General features: G+C 36.5%; 1 protein-coding gene across 2 annotated transcripts in view; it reads right to left on the bottom strand.

Annotated features, from left to right (window-relative positions):
- BTAF1 (B-TFIID TATA-box binding protein associated factor 1) overlaps nt 1-16,380 on the bottom strand; it is a 63,410-nt gene that overhangs the window by 28,032 nt on the left and 18,998 nt on the right. Inside the window, exons 4-16 of one of the 2 annotated variants that reach the window (XM_034430456.3) lie at nt 15,830-15,976; nt 14,319-14,482; nt 13,794-13,930; nt 11,025-11,136; nt 10,039-10,107; nt 8,708-8,797; nt 7,280-7,375; nt 7,022-7,198; nt 4,892-5,032; nt 4,658-4,782; nt 3,073-3,193; nt 2,506-2,610; nt 1,379-1,528 (exon numbers count right to left, since the gene is read on the bottom strand). In XM_034430456.3, coding sequence (XP_034286347.2) covers nt 1,379-1,528; nt 2,506-2,610; nt 3,073-3,193; nt 4,658-4,782; nt 4,892-5,032; nt 7,022-7,198; nt 7,280-7,375; nt 8,708-8,797; nt 10,039-10,107; nt 11,025-11,136; nt 13,794-13,930; nt 14,319-14,482; nt 15,830-15,976 — 1,634 coding nt within the window. The remainder of the gene's footprint in view (nt 1-1,378; nt 1,529-2,505; nt 2,611-3,072; nt 3,194-4,657; nt 4,783-4,891; nt 5,033-7,021; nt 7,199-7,279; nt 7,376-8,707; nt 8,798-10,038; nt 10,108-11,024; nt 11,137-13,793; nt 13,931-14,318; nt 14,483-15,829; nt 15,977-16,380) is intronic. The other variant, XM_034430457.3, reaches the window with a different exon arrangement.

The following is a 16,380-nucleotide window of genomic DNA, read 5'->3' as shown; positions in this document are numbered from 1 at the left end:
TTCTTGTTTTTTCTTATTCTTTCTCCTCACTTCCAATACTTCCTAGTAAATAAATTCCTGAATTTCATTCTCATCTCAAGCAATTTATTTTTTGAAAAAGGAGAAGACTAGCTACAGTCTAACAAGCTAGATGCAAAATAAGCAAAAGACAATTCTGTTTGTCATTGTTTTCCTCAATCTTTCTCCAAATTCTTAAGTCGCTTGCAACAGGCCGCCTTCAGACAGTAACTTGTCTAGGCCACAAAGGAAGAACAAAACACTTTTGGTTTCCTAGAATGTGACTGACTCTCAGACGGAACATAGGAGCCCAAAAGATGAAGAGGAAAAAAAAACATGGAGTGCCTTTGAAAAGAAGCTTTTCATAAGATGTATAATCTATGGACCAGATGCTTGTTTCTTTATGTTCTGCTATGCTGTGAAGTGAAAATAATGTTCGATTTTCAAAAGTACAAGAGACTTAGTCTTATTCTATGTGAAAAACAGGTTGCACATTGTTAGACTTAAAGGAAAAAAAAACACTTGGCACATAATGAAAGACACTATATTTTCCTCCAGTAGATAAAAATAATATTTGATAGTTGTCCAGCACAATTTAAAGACCTTAAAAAGATATGTGCTTGCAATGAATACAAATAACATAATAAATCATTCAATATTATGTCAACAGTACAATTTACAGTAAAGAAATGTAGAGGAAACAAAATCAGGCAGTGTAGCCCCCAGAACAGGGGTGTCAAACTCACAACACGTTGTCATCACGTGACATATCACAACTTTCCCTTCGCTAAAACAAGGGTGAGCATGGCCAGTGTGTGATGCATTTGGCCCGCTGGCCACGAGTTTGACACCTTATACAGACACTGCAAAGTTAGTCTGAGAGTAAATAGCTACCATATGGCAGTATCTCAACAACACAGCCCATGTGAGTGTTACTGCCCCCTCCCAAATCAGATACAAGTTAGCTACTTGATTTATTTAGAAATAAATAAAAATAACATTATATTTATATATTAGCTATTGTTTTCTATAGTGTATCTATTCAAGCCATTTTTAAGGGACCAGTATTAGATGTCCAAGCATCAGACAGGTGTTTTTTCAAACTTGGCAACTTTAAAGACATGTGGACTTCAGCTCCCAGAATTGCCACAGCCACCATGTTGACCAGGGAATTCTGGGAATCAAAGTCCACAAATCTGAAAGTTGCCAAATTTGAAAAACACTACCTTAGGCCTTGGGAAGAAAAACATTAATTAGTGAAATACTGGCATACAGGATTCTTCAATGCAAAATTGAGGACAAAGCCTGTCCAGCATTGCAAATACCCCATTCAAACAGGCATATAGTAGTTAAAGCAATACTTTATTTCCTCAAGTCTGACCTTCAGTTTGGCTTTCACCTCCAACAACATATTTAAATCAATAGGCAAATGAGAAGGCTGCATCATCAGGCACAGCCAAGCTCCCATCCATGGACATGCAGCAGCTACCACATACTGTAAAGAAGCTTTGCTCAACAATTCAAGCCACACCTATTAAAGAGAAAGAAAGCATACATAGTCAATTTAAAGATATTTACTATTCTTAATTAGTCAGCAGCTTAAGAGCAAAACCTCTAGCAGAGGGGTATCAAATTCAAGGCCTGTAGTCCGGATCCTGCCCATGAAGTTTTTAGATCTGGCCCATGGGACCACCCTGGAAACAGCAAAGGACCGGCCTGTGGTACCTCTGCCAGAGAAAATGGAGCTCGGGAGGGCCACGCACATCCTCCAAGCTCTGTTTTTGCTGGCAAAGGGTTGCAGGAGGCTGTTGCGGATGAAAACAGAGCCAGGGAGAGTCATGCATGGCCTCCCCGAGTTCTGTTTCGCTGGCAGAAGACTGCAAGAGGACATCATGGCTCAAAATAGAGCCTCGATGAGTGATGTTGAGCTGGCCACAGCCATCCTGGCCATGCCCCACTGGCCCCCGAGGTCAAACACAACCCTGATGCAGCCCTCAATGAAATCAAGTTTGATCAAACTCTAGCATATAACAATTATTTTAATGTGAGTTGTAACAGTTCTTTTTCAATGAAATAGTCAACTTTGGATAGAAAAGCTAAGAGTCATATCTGTAATACCGTCATCCTAAATTATAATTAACATTGATGGAACATTTTTTCTTTTCTCTTTTCTATTCTCAATATTCTAAGCCATTTAAATAGAAAGTTAATAATTTTAAACAAATAATTGAAGTTTCAATGTGGAAATAGGAAAATGTACTAAGATTTATAATAAAGAGGAAAAAAAAAGATAATTGTTATTCAATGCATGTTCTAAAACTATTGTAGAACATTATTTGTTCTTCAGTGAACAAACTATATCCAGACCTTTCCAATTGCAGTTCTACAGAATTGCATTTCATGCAATTTCATAAAATCAAACAATTAATGCTAAAATTCAACCATCAGAAAAGATACACAGATTTATTGATAAGGTAAGGCAACTGTAAGGCCTAATGGGACACATACCTTATGTATTAATTCTAAAATTTCTTGGTTACTTTCCAAAATACAGAACTGAAAGATATGCCTTAACATGTCTTGCAAAATGGGAGTTAGCCAGCTTGCAGAAGTCTAATAGCAAAAAGGAATACATTAAAATTATTTTAATTAGCAGCAAATTGCTATACAAAACAGGTCAGAATTACCATACTGCAATACTTCAAGTTTAAATAAATTAAATTATTCATCTGCACTATATTAGTTGTATTTTTAAATACTGGATTGTTGTAATAATGAAAAATGCTTGGAAAGTGCTATAGAGAAAACAAAAGTGAAAAACAGGATTTCTACATAATCACAAATTAAGTCCAACCCTTGCTCTTGTACTCTAGTGCAGGGGTCCCCAATCCCTGGTCTGTGGACCGGCACTGGACCGCAGCATGCCAACAACCGGGCAGTGCAAACAAGCAAAGCCCCATCCGTGAGATGCAAAATTACGCCCCCTCCAGTCCACGGAAAAATATTTCTTCATGCAACCGGACACTGGTGCCCTAAAGGTTGGGAGCCACTGCTCTAATGATAGCAATTACTCACCTGATCTTGTGTAGATAACAGAGTAAACAGAGTTTCTAATGCTGCTTTTCGGACAGAAGATATTGTGTGATGAAGAAATGGCCACACACGCGGTACCAGAACTGTAAGTGACTGCTGAATACTAAAACATGGCGGAGGAGCAATAAAGATAAAAAAAATGAGTCCATAAATTAGACAATACATTTTGCAATGCATATTCGTATTTTCAGGTTGAAAACATCATTATGTTGATACACATCAGCTTACGTAGCCTACTAACATCTACTGCAGCTACTTCAGCTGACTGCTAGTTCAGCAGATCAGCAGATCAAATCTCACTGGCTCAAGGTTGACTCAGCCTTCCATCCTTCCAAGGTGGGTAAAATGAGGACCCAGATTGTTAGGGGGCAATATGCTATTTAGTATACTGTCTTTGGTGTAAGCCGCCCAGAGTCCTCGGAGAGTGGGCGGCATAGAAATATGACTAATAAAATAAATAAATAAATAAAATAAACTGGCAATAAGCGGTTCAAACATTTGCCTTATTACTATTTTTAAAAGTCTATTTTATGCTTTGGGAAGGTTCCCCCCCAAAAAAACTACTCTAAAAATGTATAGAAATGTAAAGGAATTAGATAAATTTGGAGAACTACATCCTAATTCACTGTCAGCCATGGAAGCTTTTTTTATTTGGAGTCTCTCTCACTCCAGTGTATCCCACACGTTGGTTGTTCTGGGGAAAACTGGACTAGAGTGCTATTTTACCTTGAATGTCTGGAGGAAAGGCAGGATACATATCTAATGAACAATGAATAAATTTTTATGTAAACCCAAAATGGGAATATTTATTATATTATTCAAGGATATAGAGAATAGACAACTGCAGATCACAGGAATCATGGTTCAAAGCAGTATGAATAAATTTTGCACCCATTCCATTTAGCCACAGTGCGGTAAGCTAGGTTTTTAAAGAAAAACATTCAGAAATAATTAAGAAATAATTGGATTGCACATTTAATTGAACAAAACTTGATAGGGCAGGGATTTACAGGCGAAAAAGAACTGTTCAAGTTGGATTCCCAATGTTTATGAAGAATGAAACTATTAAGCACAGAGCTTGTGTTTAACTCAGATATAAAAAGTTGGGAGAAGCTTTAAGGGTGAATCCCCACTCCCCTACAATACCCCAGATAAAATTGATTGTATTAAGTAGTCACAAATGTAGATGACTTTTAAGGAGGAAATGAAAAATGGATGTGAAGGGATCTATCTCATGGCGGGGGGAGAGGGTGTTGGCTGAAATGATCGTGAAGAAAAATTCAATACTTCATTTATGGAATTTATATACATGTGCCGCTTTCTCCCTGTAGTGAAAGAAAGGATTTTATCTCTCTGCCACAAAAAGTCCTCCAGAAATTATCTTGATCTTAGAGCTGGCAGCAGCGACATCTTGTTCCTATCACACAATTCAAAACAGCTGAGGCAATATATGCCTGCGCAAATGTATTAAAAATATTCTAAGATCCATTTTGACAGCTGAACAATAAATAAGGTTGGTGATCAAGATAAAACAAGGATATTCAACTAGAAAAATTACATAGATTACCTGCATCTTTGGACCTGAGAATAAGTTAAAAGGGATGAAAGAAGGGTCATGATGCTGTTTGTGGAAGCTGTCAGGTCATCTAAATCTAGAAGGGCATCCCACAGTATATTAAGAATAAAAGATACCTAAAATATGAACAGAGCAATGAAAAATGCATGAGGTCAAATACAGCACACCTGGGACTTTATCCAGAGCCAAGCCAATAAGTACAGAAATATTAGCATTTCTACTTACTTTCTCCGGCTGGAGGTGGACAAGACTCTCTACGACTGGCACCAGAGATGCTGCGGCAACGGCTCTAACATCATCATCCAAATCTTGTAGTCCTTCTGTGATTGCAGGCAAGACTTTAGGTAGTAACGTTTCAATTAGATCCTATAAAAGTAAAATCTGTTAAGCTTAGGATCCAAGGGTAAAAAAGATTTTGAGCCTGTGGAGAGAATTGTTTTCCAGTCATGTCCTCTTTCATGCTCATATCCTTCTATTCAAGAATGAAACCAACATCTTAAAACTGATAGGCCAATCATTAAAAGTAAACTGGAGCCACCTCAAAATAAGTTTGGAAGATCTCTCTCTATATGCAGTAGCTTATTCATTAAAAAAAAAAAACCGTCCTTCCTTCCTCTCCTCTAAAAGGCTTGATGAATGTATGTCAACTAGGTTTATACAGTAGATTAGTTGTGGCAGTAAAATGGAAACTGAAAAACGAAGACTTGAAAAAAAACCTCAGATTATGCCAGTCTAAAAAGTTGCTCTGTGCCTGATAACAAGACAAAATAGTAGAGTGTCAGCTGGAAAAAAAGAAGAAGAAAGCAAACCAGTTGTTCCATCTGCCTAAGAATTTAAAGCAAATATCCCAGAAGTGAAGAATGGGAGGGAGATGAAAGTCGCAATAAGAAAACGAATAGGGAACCTTTTCTGTTTTCGTGTAAACTATCCCTCAAATATGAAATCAGTTTGGGACTTTGTGGGATAGAATTAGAAGACTATTTCATATTTCTTCTCAAATTATAAATCTTCTTATCTAAAGCTGTCTGATTAGCCAATGTACATTTCCTGCTGTTCCATAGTTGCTTGAGCTCTTAACAAGAACACTTGCCCTAGAGGTATATGACAAATTGTGCGATTGGACCCGTTTATTTATTATTAATAAAGTAACCATTCATTTATGGTTAGAAATGATTTATGTGGCTCATCTGGAATATTAGAGAGAATTTTAAAACAAACTGAAGCTCTCAAGTAAAATAAATTTCACCATAATTATTCCCCTCTGTGAAATAAGGAACCGTTTAGGATATTCAACATATGAACCCAAGCTCCTCATATTGTATCTCCAAAATTTAGCAGCAAAAAGTGGTAATATGTTTCTGTTTTCAAAACTAAGTGAAAGGATCACAGTAGAAGCTCCATATTTCCTTTTTTCTTCCTCTTAAACATCCCAAACTAACATTTTAGGCTAATTATGGTCTTTTCCATAATTTAAAAAGGAATTTTGAAAAGGATTTTAAGAGTGAAAATGTTCATGGGAAAATAAATTGTTTTAATTCTCACACTTAAAATGTCCCCCCAAATGGAACATTTCAGGTTTTTTGTTTGCAAACAAATTCATAGCATGGCTTATAAAGCTTTGCATGATTTCAGATCTCAATATCCAATGGAACATGTCCTTCCATGGGCAATGTCCACATGTTAAAATAATTATTATATACAGAATAATGAAGTTTTTCAGTACTTCCTCACCCTACTTTGATATATTCCTCCTAAGATTTCACTCTTTAATTTCAAGCTTTCTCTTTTTCCATCTTTAAATATTTAATATTACTCAGAACCATTCTGAATATAGGTAGTCCTTGAATTATGGTTGTAAGTTGTAATAGTCACATTTTACAACTTTTTTTGTGGTAGTTATGAAGTGAAGTCATTGTTTGCTATGGTGGGATTTTGCTGAAAACCGGAAGTACATGCTGATTTTTTGGCAAAACTGGTGTAAAAGTAGTCACGTGACCATGGACTACTGCATATAAATGCCACCTGTTACTGAATGCCTGAAGTGTGGTCACATGACTGCAGAAACTCCTCTCAAAACACCAGAACTTCAGATCTGGGTTATAAGTCTCCCTTTTCAGGTAGGTCATAACTTTGGTCATAAGCAACCGATTATAAGTCAAGGACTACCTATAGTTTAAGTTTTGTTACTTCAGTTTTGATGGTGCGAGTTTTTTTAAAGCTTCCATGTCCAATGTTTGGCATTAGCATTTATCTGCTATCAAGAAATTCACATGTATTTTTTAAAAATGGGTTCCTTTCACATAACTGCAAAGATCAAACAAAGCATCAAAAGTTTGAAGGAAGTTTAATAGTTACCTGACGAACTGCTAAAGCATACTTTATCCCTAGAAGGCCTCCATGCCTTACTTCCCATTGCTCTTGTGTAAGTAATTTTAGCAGGATAGAAACAGTTTTATGAACTCCACTCTCATTCATATGTTTCAGCACTACTCCCAAAGTTTGAGCGCAAGTTTCTCGCACAGGTGCCACTACCTGAGGTTAGAGGAAAACAACACTCTTGTAGATGCAATTTAAAAAATTAGGGTGTGCATAGAAGCATAAGTGCATACTTACTTCATCTGAAACAAAATCACCAAATCTGTCTAAAGCAAATACACAAAGAAGTCTGATAGCCAGGTCTTCCAGCCAATCTTGGTGTTGTTGAATCATCTGTTTATGAAAGAGATTGTAAACTGATGAGAAATTAAAATATTTTCCCTTGATATGAAGGCTCATAAAAGCAATTAGTAATTAAACATGGAATTAGTATTTAATGCTGCATTATTTGGTTCTGTTGATAAGCTTCCAGCAGAAATTGTTAGAGACAACCAATAATGAAATAGGGAAAATATAATTCTGTGTTTTTCTATTACACTGCTTTATTATAAGGTGCACCATGAAAGATCACTCTGTTTCTGAGAAATTACATTTATTTAAAAAGATAAGGGCATTTATACTGTATGAGAAAAGATACTAATCAAACTCCATCAACAAACAGTGCTAGAGAATTAGTGCAACTCTGAAGTGAAGACTAGATATTTATTTATTTTATTTATTTTATCAAATTTATATGCCGCCCTTCTCCCGTAGGACTCAGGGCGGCTCACAGAATAAAAACAGCATAACAATAAAACAGTGCTAAAACAAATCCATTTAAAATCCTCAGACAATTAAAACCTCGCAGCAGATCAGGGAATTTGCTGAAAAAGCCATGTCTTCAGGTCGGTGCGGAAAGTGTGGAAGTCGGGGGCTGTCCGGAGCCCAGTGGGTAACCCATTCCAGAGGGTCGGTGCGACCACAGAGAACGCCCTCATCCTGGGGGCCACCAGCCGACATTGTCTGGCCGACGGCACCTGGAGGAGGGCAGTCCTATGTGAGCGCACTGGGCGGTGGGAGGCCGGTAGGAGGTGGTCTTGCAAGTACCCCGGGCCCATGCCATGAAGGGCTTTATAGGTAAGTACCAGCACCTTGAAGCATATCCAAAGAACCACTGTCAGCCAGTGCAGCTCGCGCAGGAGAGGCATACTAGATAGCATACTAGTTAAAGAATTATGTTCCCCAAATTAAAAGAAAAAGAACAAAGAGGAAAAGGTCTTCTATGTACAGCTTTCACATTGCTGTGCTAGCTTCTATCTGAACTTGTTTATTAAAAAAGTCCGTGAAAGAAAAGCATAAAACTTTACCATCTGCTCAACTCCCAATACACACAGTGATATAATCGATTCTCCAACACATTGTACTTTATGTATAAAACCAAGTAATAGATACAGAATCTGTATGAAGTTTAATCATCTTATGAAAAACTCCATTAAAACAGAAACATTCTGAAGATCAGGACAAACTGATATACTGTTTTCCACTAACAATAGAGATCTTAACAACCAAAATAGAATGTTGGGTTTGATGCATAGAGCTTAAGCCTGCAATGAGATGCCCTATTTGCTTTATTTGGAAAATTGAAGACATCGCACTATAAGTGTACAAATTCTGTTTCGAGCTTACCTCTTCTACAGTACTGTCTCCCATTTTACCGCCACTTTTCCCATGAGCTTTGAGTACCTCTCTCAGTCCAACACCTGCACCATGACGGATCTAAAAAACACCACCCCCGCCCTCAATATATTAAGATTCTGGAATTATAAGAACAGAATTTTTCATCACACAAGGTTTATACAAACATATATACACAACCCTATCTCTTTCTTTTTGCTGTTGGAACATCTAACCAGAGTTTGCTAGGATATCAAGAGAACCATGATTACCTCTACCCAAAATCTTACCTTCCATGTGACCTGATCTGCAGCTATTTTTAATGTTCTCCCCTTAAGTACTCACATTAAACAATGCAATGCAGATACTAAAGAGAAAATATGTTTGACATAATGATACACATTTGTCATTCTACTGTCATCGTAATTAGGCCTATGTTTATAAATATACACCTAAATTTGTTAAGGGATGTTCATCCTACAACAAATATGCAAAGGAGCAAAACAACAATAACGGAAGAACAGATTAGAATTTGTCAAAATTTAAAATCAAATGAAGGCATAACAAAATAAATATTACTTTAGGACTCTCAAAACGAATATGGAACTTAAATGAAATCAGCATGTAAAAAGAGTATTTGGCAGGTCTAAGACTGCACTGTTTTTCCAATACCCAATTCATCTTTTGATTTAGACATCTTTCTTAAATCTTAATGTTCAAACTACTAAAACTTGCATGAAAGTAGTTTGAAGTAGTGGTTAAAGGCATCAAGTTAGAAACCAGGAAACCATGAGTTATTGAACTTTCCACAATATGAATACAGCTGAACCACTGAACTGCAATGACCAATAAACAAACTTGTTAAGCGAACTAAAAATGAATTATGTAAGAAAAATATGCATATACTCTCAAAGTAATAACATAATAACAATATTTGGACTGATGTTATGCCTTGAAGACAGTTTATGAAGGAAACACTCATTTATAACTGGTGGTGTGCTTCCATTATTAGAAACACTTATAATAACTTGTTAAATATGTTATTAGGATATTTATGTGAGCAACTGCTCCAATTATTTCACCACTTGTTTTAAATTAGACTTGATCAAGTATGTGTATATTATTGATTGATCATACAATAAGCATAAACAATTTATAGGTTGTTGTTTCCCAGCTGTGGTGCTAAAAGAAGGAATACAGGTGCCTGTTCTCAGGAAAGTCTTCCTCTGGAGGGAAGTTTTAAGTCTTGTTCTGGGCTTCCTCTAGCCTGAATGCACCCATACTGTAGAATCATCTCTTCCTTACAACCCAGTATATTACCCAGTTTACAAAGAAACACTTACCTCCCAGGATGGATCAAAGAGATCATTACACACTTCTTCACAAAAACTTTCTAAAGGCCATTCATTGCTCTAAAGGAAAAAAATATGACTGTAATTAAAGTTATGCTTTAAAATTTTGAGGTGGTAGAGTGATGTATTATCATTTACATTCAGCATAATCTTCTGAATTATTTGGGAAAAAAGCAATTATATTCAATAATGAAAGTAATTAATGTAAGGATTCTTAAGATATGCTTTGGGTTTAAAAATCCTTCTCTAGTCCCAACCTCTTCCTACCTCAAGTGAACAATTGAAGCAAGATCTGTCTGCTCCCCACTCCCCATTCTGAGCCTCTTCCTTACCTCTAGGTCTTGAATCTAATGGTAAGCAAGGCCCAATAAGGTAGTCGTTCACTTATATTGTAAATGAGCCTGAAATTACGGTTGTTAAGTCATGGCAGTCATTAAACAGGTCACCATGTGAATGATTTTACAACAGTTTCACAATAGAAATAAATATTGGTAACTGGGGGAAAAAAATGCTGAAAATCTTACTTACATGATTGCGGGATGCTGCAAACAGCCATAAATGTGAACTAGTTGTCAAGCACCCAAAATGTGATAATGCGACTAGAAGTGTGTGTGTGTGTGTGTGTGTCCCCGTCCGTGTCCAGAAGAACTCCAGAACTGAGTTGTATCTTTTTGGGGATCTAGCATAACTTCAAATGGTTCCTAAGCAACCAGTTGTTAAGCAAGCTTTAAAGGATCTGAAGTGGCATGGCATTAAGATGAGCCATTCAAATTGAGAAAGCTTGCATTCCACACTTCAGCATCTTAAATTTCTCTATTTTGCTTTGATTACTATTGCTTTTAAGCGAGAGAAATGTAATGTCTACAATGAGCGGGATTTAATGGAGAGTGTTATATGTTTTAAAAAGAAAGTATTTCATTTCAAGTAATGAGGATGGATTTTCTGTCAATTAAATCTATTATGAAGACTTCCTGTACCTCTTCTGGAACATTATCAACTAAAAGTTTGGAGTCAGTTGCAGGTTGACTGATGATAACATTTCCAATTTTTCTTCTTTTTTCTTCTGGTTCACCATCAGTGCTGTCATTGCTAGAAAAGATATTGAAATATATGTCAAATACTTCCATAATGATGGTCACATTACACCAGGGGGTCCAACGTTGGCAACTTTAAGACTTTTGGACTTCAACTCCCAGAATTCTCCTGGCTAGGGAAATCTGGGAATTAAACTCCAGAAATCTTAAAAGTTGCCAAGGTTGAACAACCCTATATTGCACTGTCTGTATTTATACTCCAAACAAATTTGCTATGATGCTATTAAAATGGTTCATATTAGGGAAGGTATCTTTTATAAAGACATCAAATTATCATTAGCAAATGCCAGAATATGGATAAATCGGATATAATTATTGAGAATATTCCAATATTCAGAAATTTCTAAAAACTGAAAAAGGAGAAATAGCAATAACAGCAGCAACAAGAGTAAAAATTCTTTCATGCTGCCTTACTCAATTTATGATTTATCATTACACTCTTAATATTTTACTGCAGAAAATTAAACACTATTGGGAAAATATGGTAATAATGATTCATGTTCTGATGGATGATTCATTATGCTAAAAACATACACAGAGTAGAAGGCTGCCTCGTTAGTGGAATGATTATTGAAATGCAGTGACCTGGATGTATATACTGTAATTAAGGTCAGGGAAATAAGGCAAATTGAGAACAGATCAAAATTTTTACCCATGTTGACTAAAACAGGACAATAAGATGCAGGGCAACATGCGGAATTGAGAACAATGAAAGTAAATGGACAAGATAGTTTCCCAAAATATGATATTTTTAAAAGACACAAAATAAAGTACAGATAAGTCCTTGACTTATAATCACAACTGAGGTTGGAATCTTCAGTTGGTGAGTGAACTGGTTGTAAAGTAAGATGTCATGTGACTGATTCACTCAACAATCGCAATCGCAGCACTCCCAACTTTGGTTGTTAAAATGATCTCCTGGGTCATTCAGACAGCACGAAGTAAAAAAAAAAAAAAGCTGGCTGAAAAAGGTCGAAGCAGGATTTTGACATTTTCAGTAGCATGAGGCATTTATAGCCAGTACCCAGAAACGAGAGGGAAGTCTCTTGTCCCTGGCGGTTTGGCTGCAAATGGCCCACATTAAAAATCCTGCTGGGTTTCGGGATGAACCTTTTTCAATCATCCCCCAGAAGACCAGAGGAAGTTGTCTTTAACAAATTTTAAAATAATAAGATTTACATTTTTATTTTTATATATTTATTCTATAAATACAAATAAAAAATAAGAATAGAATAAGAGTTGGAAGGGACCTTTGGAGGTCTTCTAGTCCAACCCCCTGCTTAGGCAGGAAACCCTACACCACCTCAGACAAATGATTATCCAATATCTTCTTAAAAACTTCCAGTGTTGGAGCATTTACAACTTCTGGAGGCAAGTTGTTCCATCAAGTAATTGTTCTAATTGTCAGGAAATTTCTCCTTAGTTCTAAAGTTGCTTCTCTCCTTGATTAATTTCCATCCATTGCTTCTTGTCCTGCCCTCAGGTGCTTTGGAGAATAGCTTGACTCCCTCTTCTTTGTGGCAGCCCCTAAGATATTGGAACACTGCTATCATGTCACTTCTAGTCCTTCTTTTCATAAGACTAGACATACTCAATTCCAGCAACCGTTCTTTATATGTTTTATCCTCGAGTCATGTAATCCTCTTTGTTGCTCTTCTCTGCACTCTTTCTAGAGTCTCAACATCTTTTTTACATCGTGGCAACCAAAATTGGATGCAGTATTCCAAGTGTGGCCTTACCAAGGCATTATAAAGTGGTATTAACACTTTATGTGATCTTGATTCTATCCCTCTGTTTATGCAGCCTAGAACTGTGTTGGCTTTTTTGGCAGCTGCTGCACACTGCTGGCTCATATTTAAGTGACTGTCCACTAGGACTCGCTCTCACAGTCACCACTATTGAGCAAGGTACCACATATACTGTATCTGTGCATTTTGGGTTTTTTTGCCTAAGTGTAGAACCTTACTTTTTTCACCACTGAATTTCATTTTGTTAGATAGCGCCCAATGTTCAAGTCTGTCAAGATCCTTCTGTAACTTAAGCCTATCTTCCGGAGTGTTGGGTATTCCTGCTAGCTTGGTGTCATCTGCAAATTGATGAGTTCCCCATGTATCCTCTCGTCCAAGTCGTTGATGAAGATGTTGAAGAGTACTGGGCCTAAAACAGAGCCCTGGGGTACCCACTGTATACCTCCCTCCATGTAGATGCAGTTCCATTGAGGACTACACGTTGAGTGCGGTTGGTCAGCCAGTTACGAATCCATCTGGTGGTGATGCTGTCTAACCCACAGCATAAAAATATTTATGATTTTTTAAAAATGTAAAAATAAGACATCATATTTTTTTAAAAAATAACACAAATAGATTGTCTTAGCAGGCAGCAGTGGCTTGTGAACTTCACTTCTGGTTTCCCAATTTTGGGAAAGATGGCAGGGAAGATTGCAAATGCAGGTCACATGATCAAGTGCCCAGATCACAATCATGTGAGTCTAGGACTGCTGCAACAGTTGTAACTCTGGGCAGAGAATCATAAGTCCCTGGTTGTATTTGTCAGAAAAAGATTTCACTGATGCTTTCGATTTAATGAGGTTGGATTAGACAGCTTCTAAGATCTTGTCCAACTCCTGAATTTTTAAAATACTATTTACAGTACCTTTTTTCATTGGTCTCTACTGCATCTTTCGATCTTTGTTTTGCAAACAACTTAGCCATTCTTTTAGCCTTATTTTTTTGTCTGCTACTCATTCCAGCTCGAAATTCCGAATCAATCAATTCTGCAGCTTGGAGAGTCTGAAAAGGTTCATAAATTTAGATAAATCTGAGAGCAGCAGAATTTCATTCTGTTCATGTAAAACAACTTTCCCCCCACTCCACCTTTTGCTGCAGTTACTTAAATTTCTCCCAAAATTGCTGCGCCACCAAAGAAGTTATACGGCTTTTTAGAAGAATAGGAGCTTGAGATGCAAAATTACCCTTGGACTAAAGCTTACATCAATGCTTTGATCTCACCAACCTGTTCTTCAAAAGGAGAACAGATGTCCCTCAATCTGCAAAATCATTTCTAGTGATAATCTTGATTGGCCTTTCTAAAACAGTATTTATTGGCAGCTTGCAAACAAAGAAAAAAAAAATCCACTGCGTACGTCCATGCAGTCAAATAGCCTGAAGTTTTACCTACAGGTTGTTTGTGTACCAGAATCGATGAAGCTGGTGTGTAGTCCAAATCCTCATCATTGAACAAATCTTCTGTACTCATTCCAATTGCAGCTCCCATATCGAGGCCAAGTTTCTTTTGAAGCAATTTCCTTTGTCGAGCTATTCTTTCTTTTGGATCCACTTCACCTTAAAAAGGATAACAGGCTATGTTCTTACAAAGCAAGTCTATATTTTTTTGAAATAAAGTACTGAACACATCTTAAATCTAAAAGCCCCAAAAAACCCTTAATAGCTTAGCTTCCTCCAGTGATCTTTACACAAAGGAATTTTGTGCAAAGTACACCAAATAGTTCCTGATTATTGTTATGTTTGGTTTGCAAACTATATTCAGCTTTTATTGATAGAGCGCTGTTTGAAAAGAAAGACTCTATCTCTTTAGAAGTGCTATTATGTAAGACCTGCACAATAATTTACTTTGCTTCTACATTATATTTTCCAAGCAATATTTTCAAGGTCTTATTCCATTATTAACTTTCGGTAGCTTACCCACTACAGAAAAACAGAGTGTTCTGAAAAAGCTTCTTCACCAATTCATACGCATTTAGAATAGAGCTTGCAAAATATACCCAACTAATTAATTCAAAGATATTCAATTCAAAGATACAGGCAGAAGATTATGTTAAGATAAGACTCTAGTCTATCTACTATGAAATGAAAGTCTCTTTCCAATGACAGAAAAAATTTTATTCAGAACATGCAGCATTCCTTCTCTGCTGTCATTCTTGGATATATCTGCTCCCCTCCTATCTTTGAAAGAGCCCTGAAAACCTGATTCTTCCCCCAGACTTGAGCTTGGTCCTATGTTATTTTATTGTTTTTGAATGATTTTTCTTCCATATGTTTGTGTTTTTAATTGTATTTTACCCTTGATTTTATTGTTTGATACTCAGAGTTGTATGGCCTTATAAACTGAATAATATAAAGAAATATTCTGGTGAGTAACCATAACAAGAATATTCATTCATTCAAAAAATAAATAAAAGAACACCTCCAATGAAAAATTCATTAATTCCTCTCCCTTAATTGCCTTCAGTGCTGCCCTTCTCTGCTCAAGAGAGTTCTGGAACTTTCTAGAACCCATCAGGGCTGAAGAGAGAACAAAGGATTGGAAAACAAGGCCTTATTTCTCTCTTCACCAGCCAAGTCATCTCAAGTGCAATTAAAAAAATTATTCTGCTAAAAGGAGAAGTTCTGTCACCAAAATCGGGAGCAGAAAAGGGTTATTTATTTTCTATGTGAGCACATGAGAATTAGCTTCACTCACTTAGCTAATAAAGTAGTAAAATTCTGGCAGATTTGATTATCTGAATTATTAAAGATAATGATTCAGTTAGCTGTAGAAACACCTAAATAAATGTATTTAGTCACAAGAACAGAATTTTTTAAAAAAAAATTATATTTTTTTTACAAATACATGAAAAAAGAGTATTGCTAAGTATATAGGACAACTTGAAGTATTAAGGGAACAAATACCAGATGTATCATCCTGAACTTCAAATTCAGCACCAGCAGACCCAAGAAGAGAAGCGCCATGCTTTAAAAGTCGACAAATATCAAATTTGTCAAAACGCAACCGATCAGAAGTAGAGGTGTCTTCCACCTGATTTTCACAGCCACGTTCTAGATAAAAGTTAATAAAACTTAGAATGAGATCAGAGTAAAGGACATGGCCCAAATATAATTCAGGCATTGTCTATTTTACTAACATTGTAAAGAACTAAATATGCAAGCGCAGCAAAGAAACAGATAACGATCCTATCATATAACTTCTAGTTTCCCAATATTTTATGACCAAAGAACACTTTTGGTACTTGCTATACTTCTTGCCCAATTGATTTCATTGATTAAAATTTAAAAAGTAAATAGAAAGAAAGCAAAGCAAAGCAAAGCACTACACTTGTGCTCCCAATAAAGCTTTAGGGACTCACATAAACACCCAAGGTGTTCTTAGAAAATGAAAGTGTCAGGTTGCATCATAATGCTTTTGGAGGGGGGGGGAACCATTTCCACCTGCTCAAAAAAAA

Source organism: Pantherophis guttatus, chromosome 6 (assembly GCF_059756535.1).
Source record: "Pantherophis guttatus breed Tessera chromosome 6, ASM5975653v1, whole genome shotgun sequence".
In the NCBI taxonomy this organism is placed as follows: domain Eukaryota; kingdom Metazoa; phylum Chordata; class Lepidosauria; order Squamata; family Colubridae; genus Pantherophis; species Pantherophis guttatus.
The sequence above is the reverse complement of the archived record's forward strand: the minus strand, read 5'-3'. Positions and strand labels throughout refer to the sequence as shown.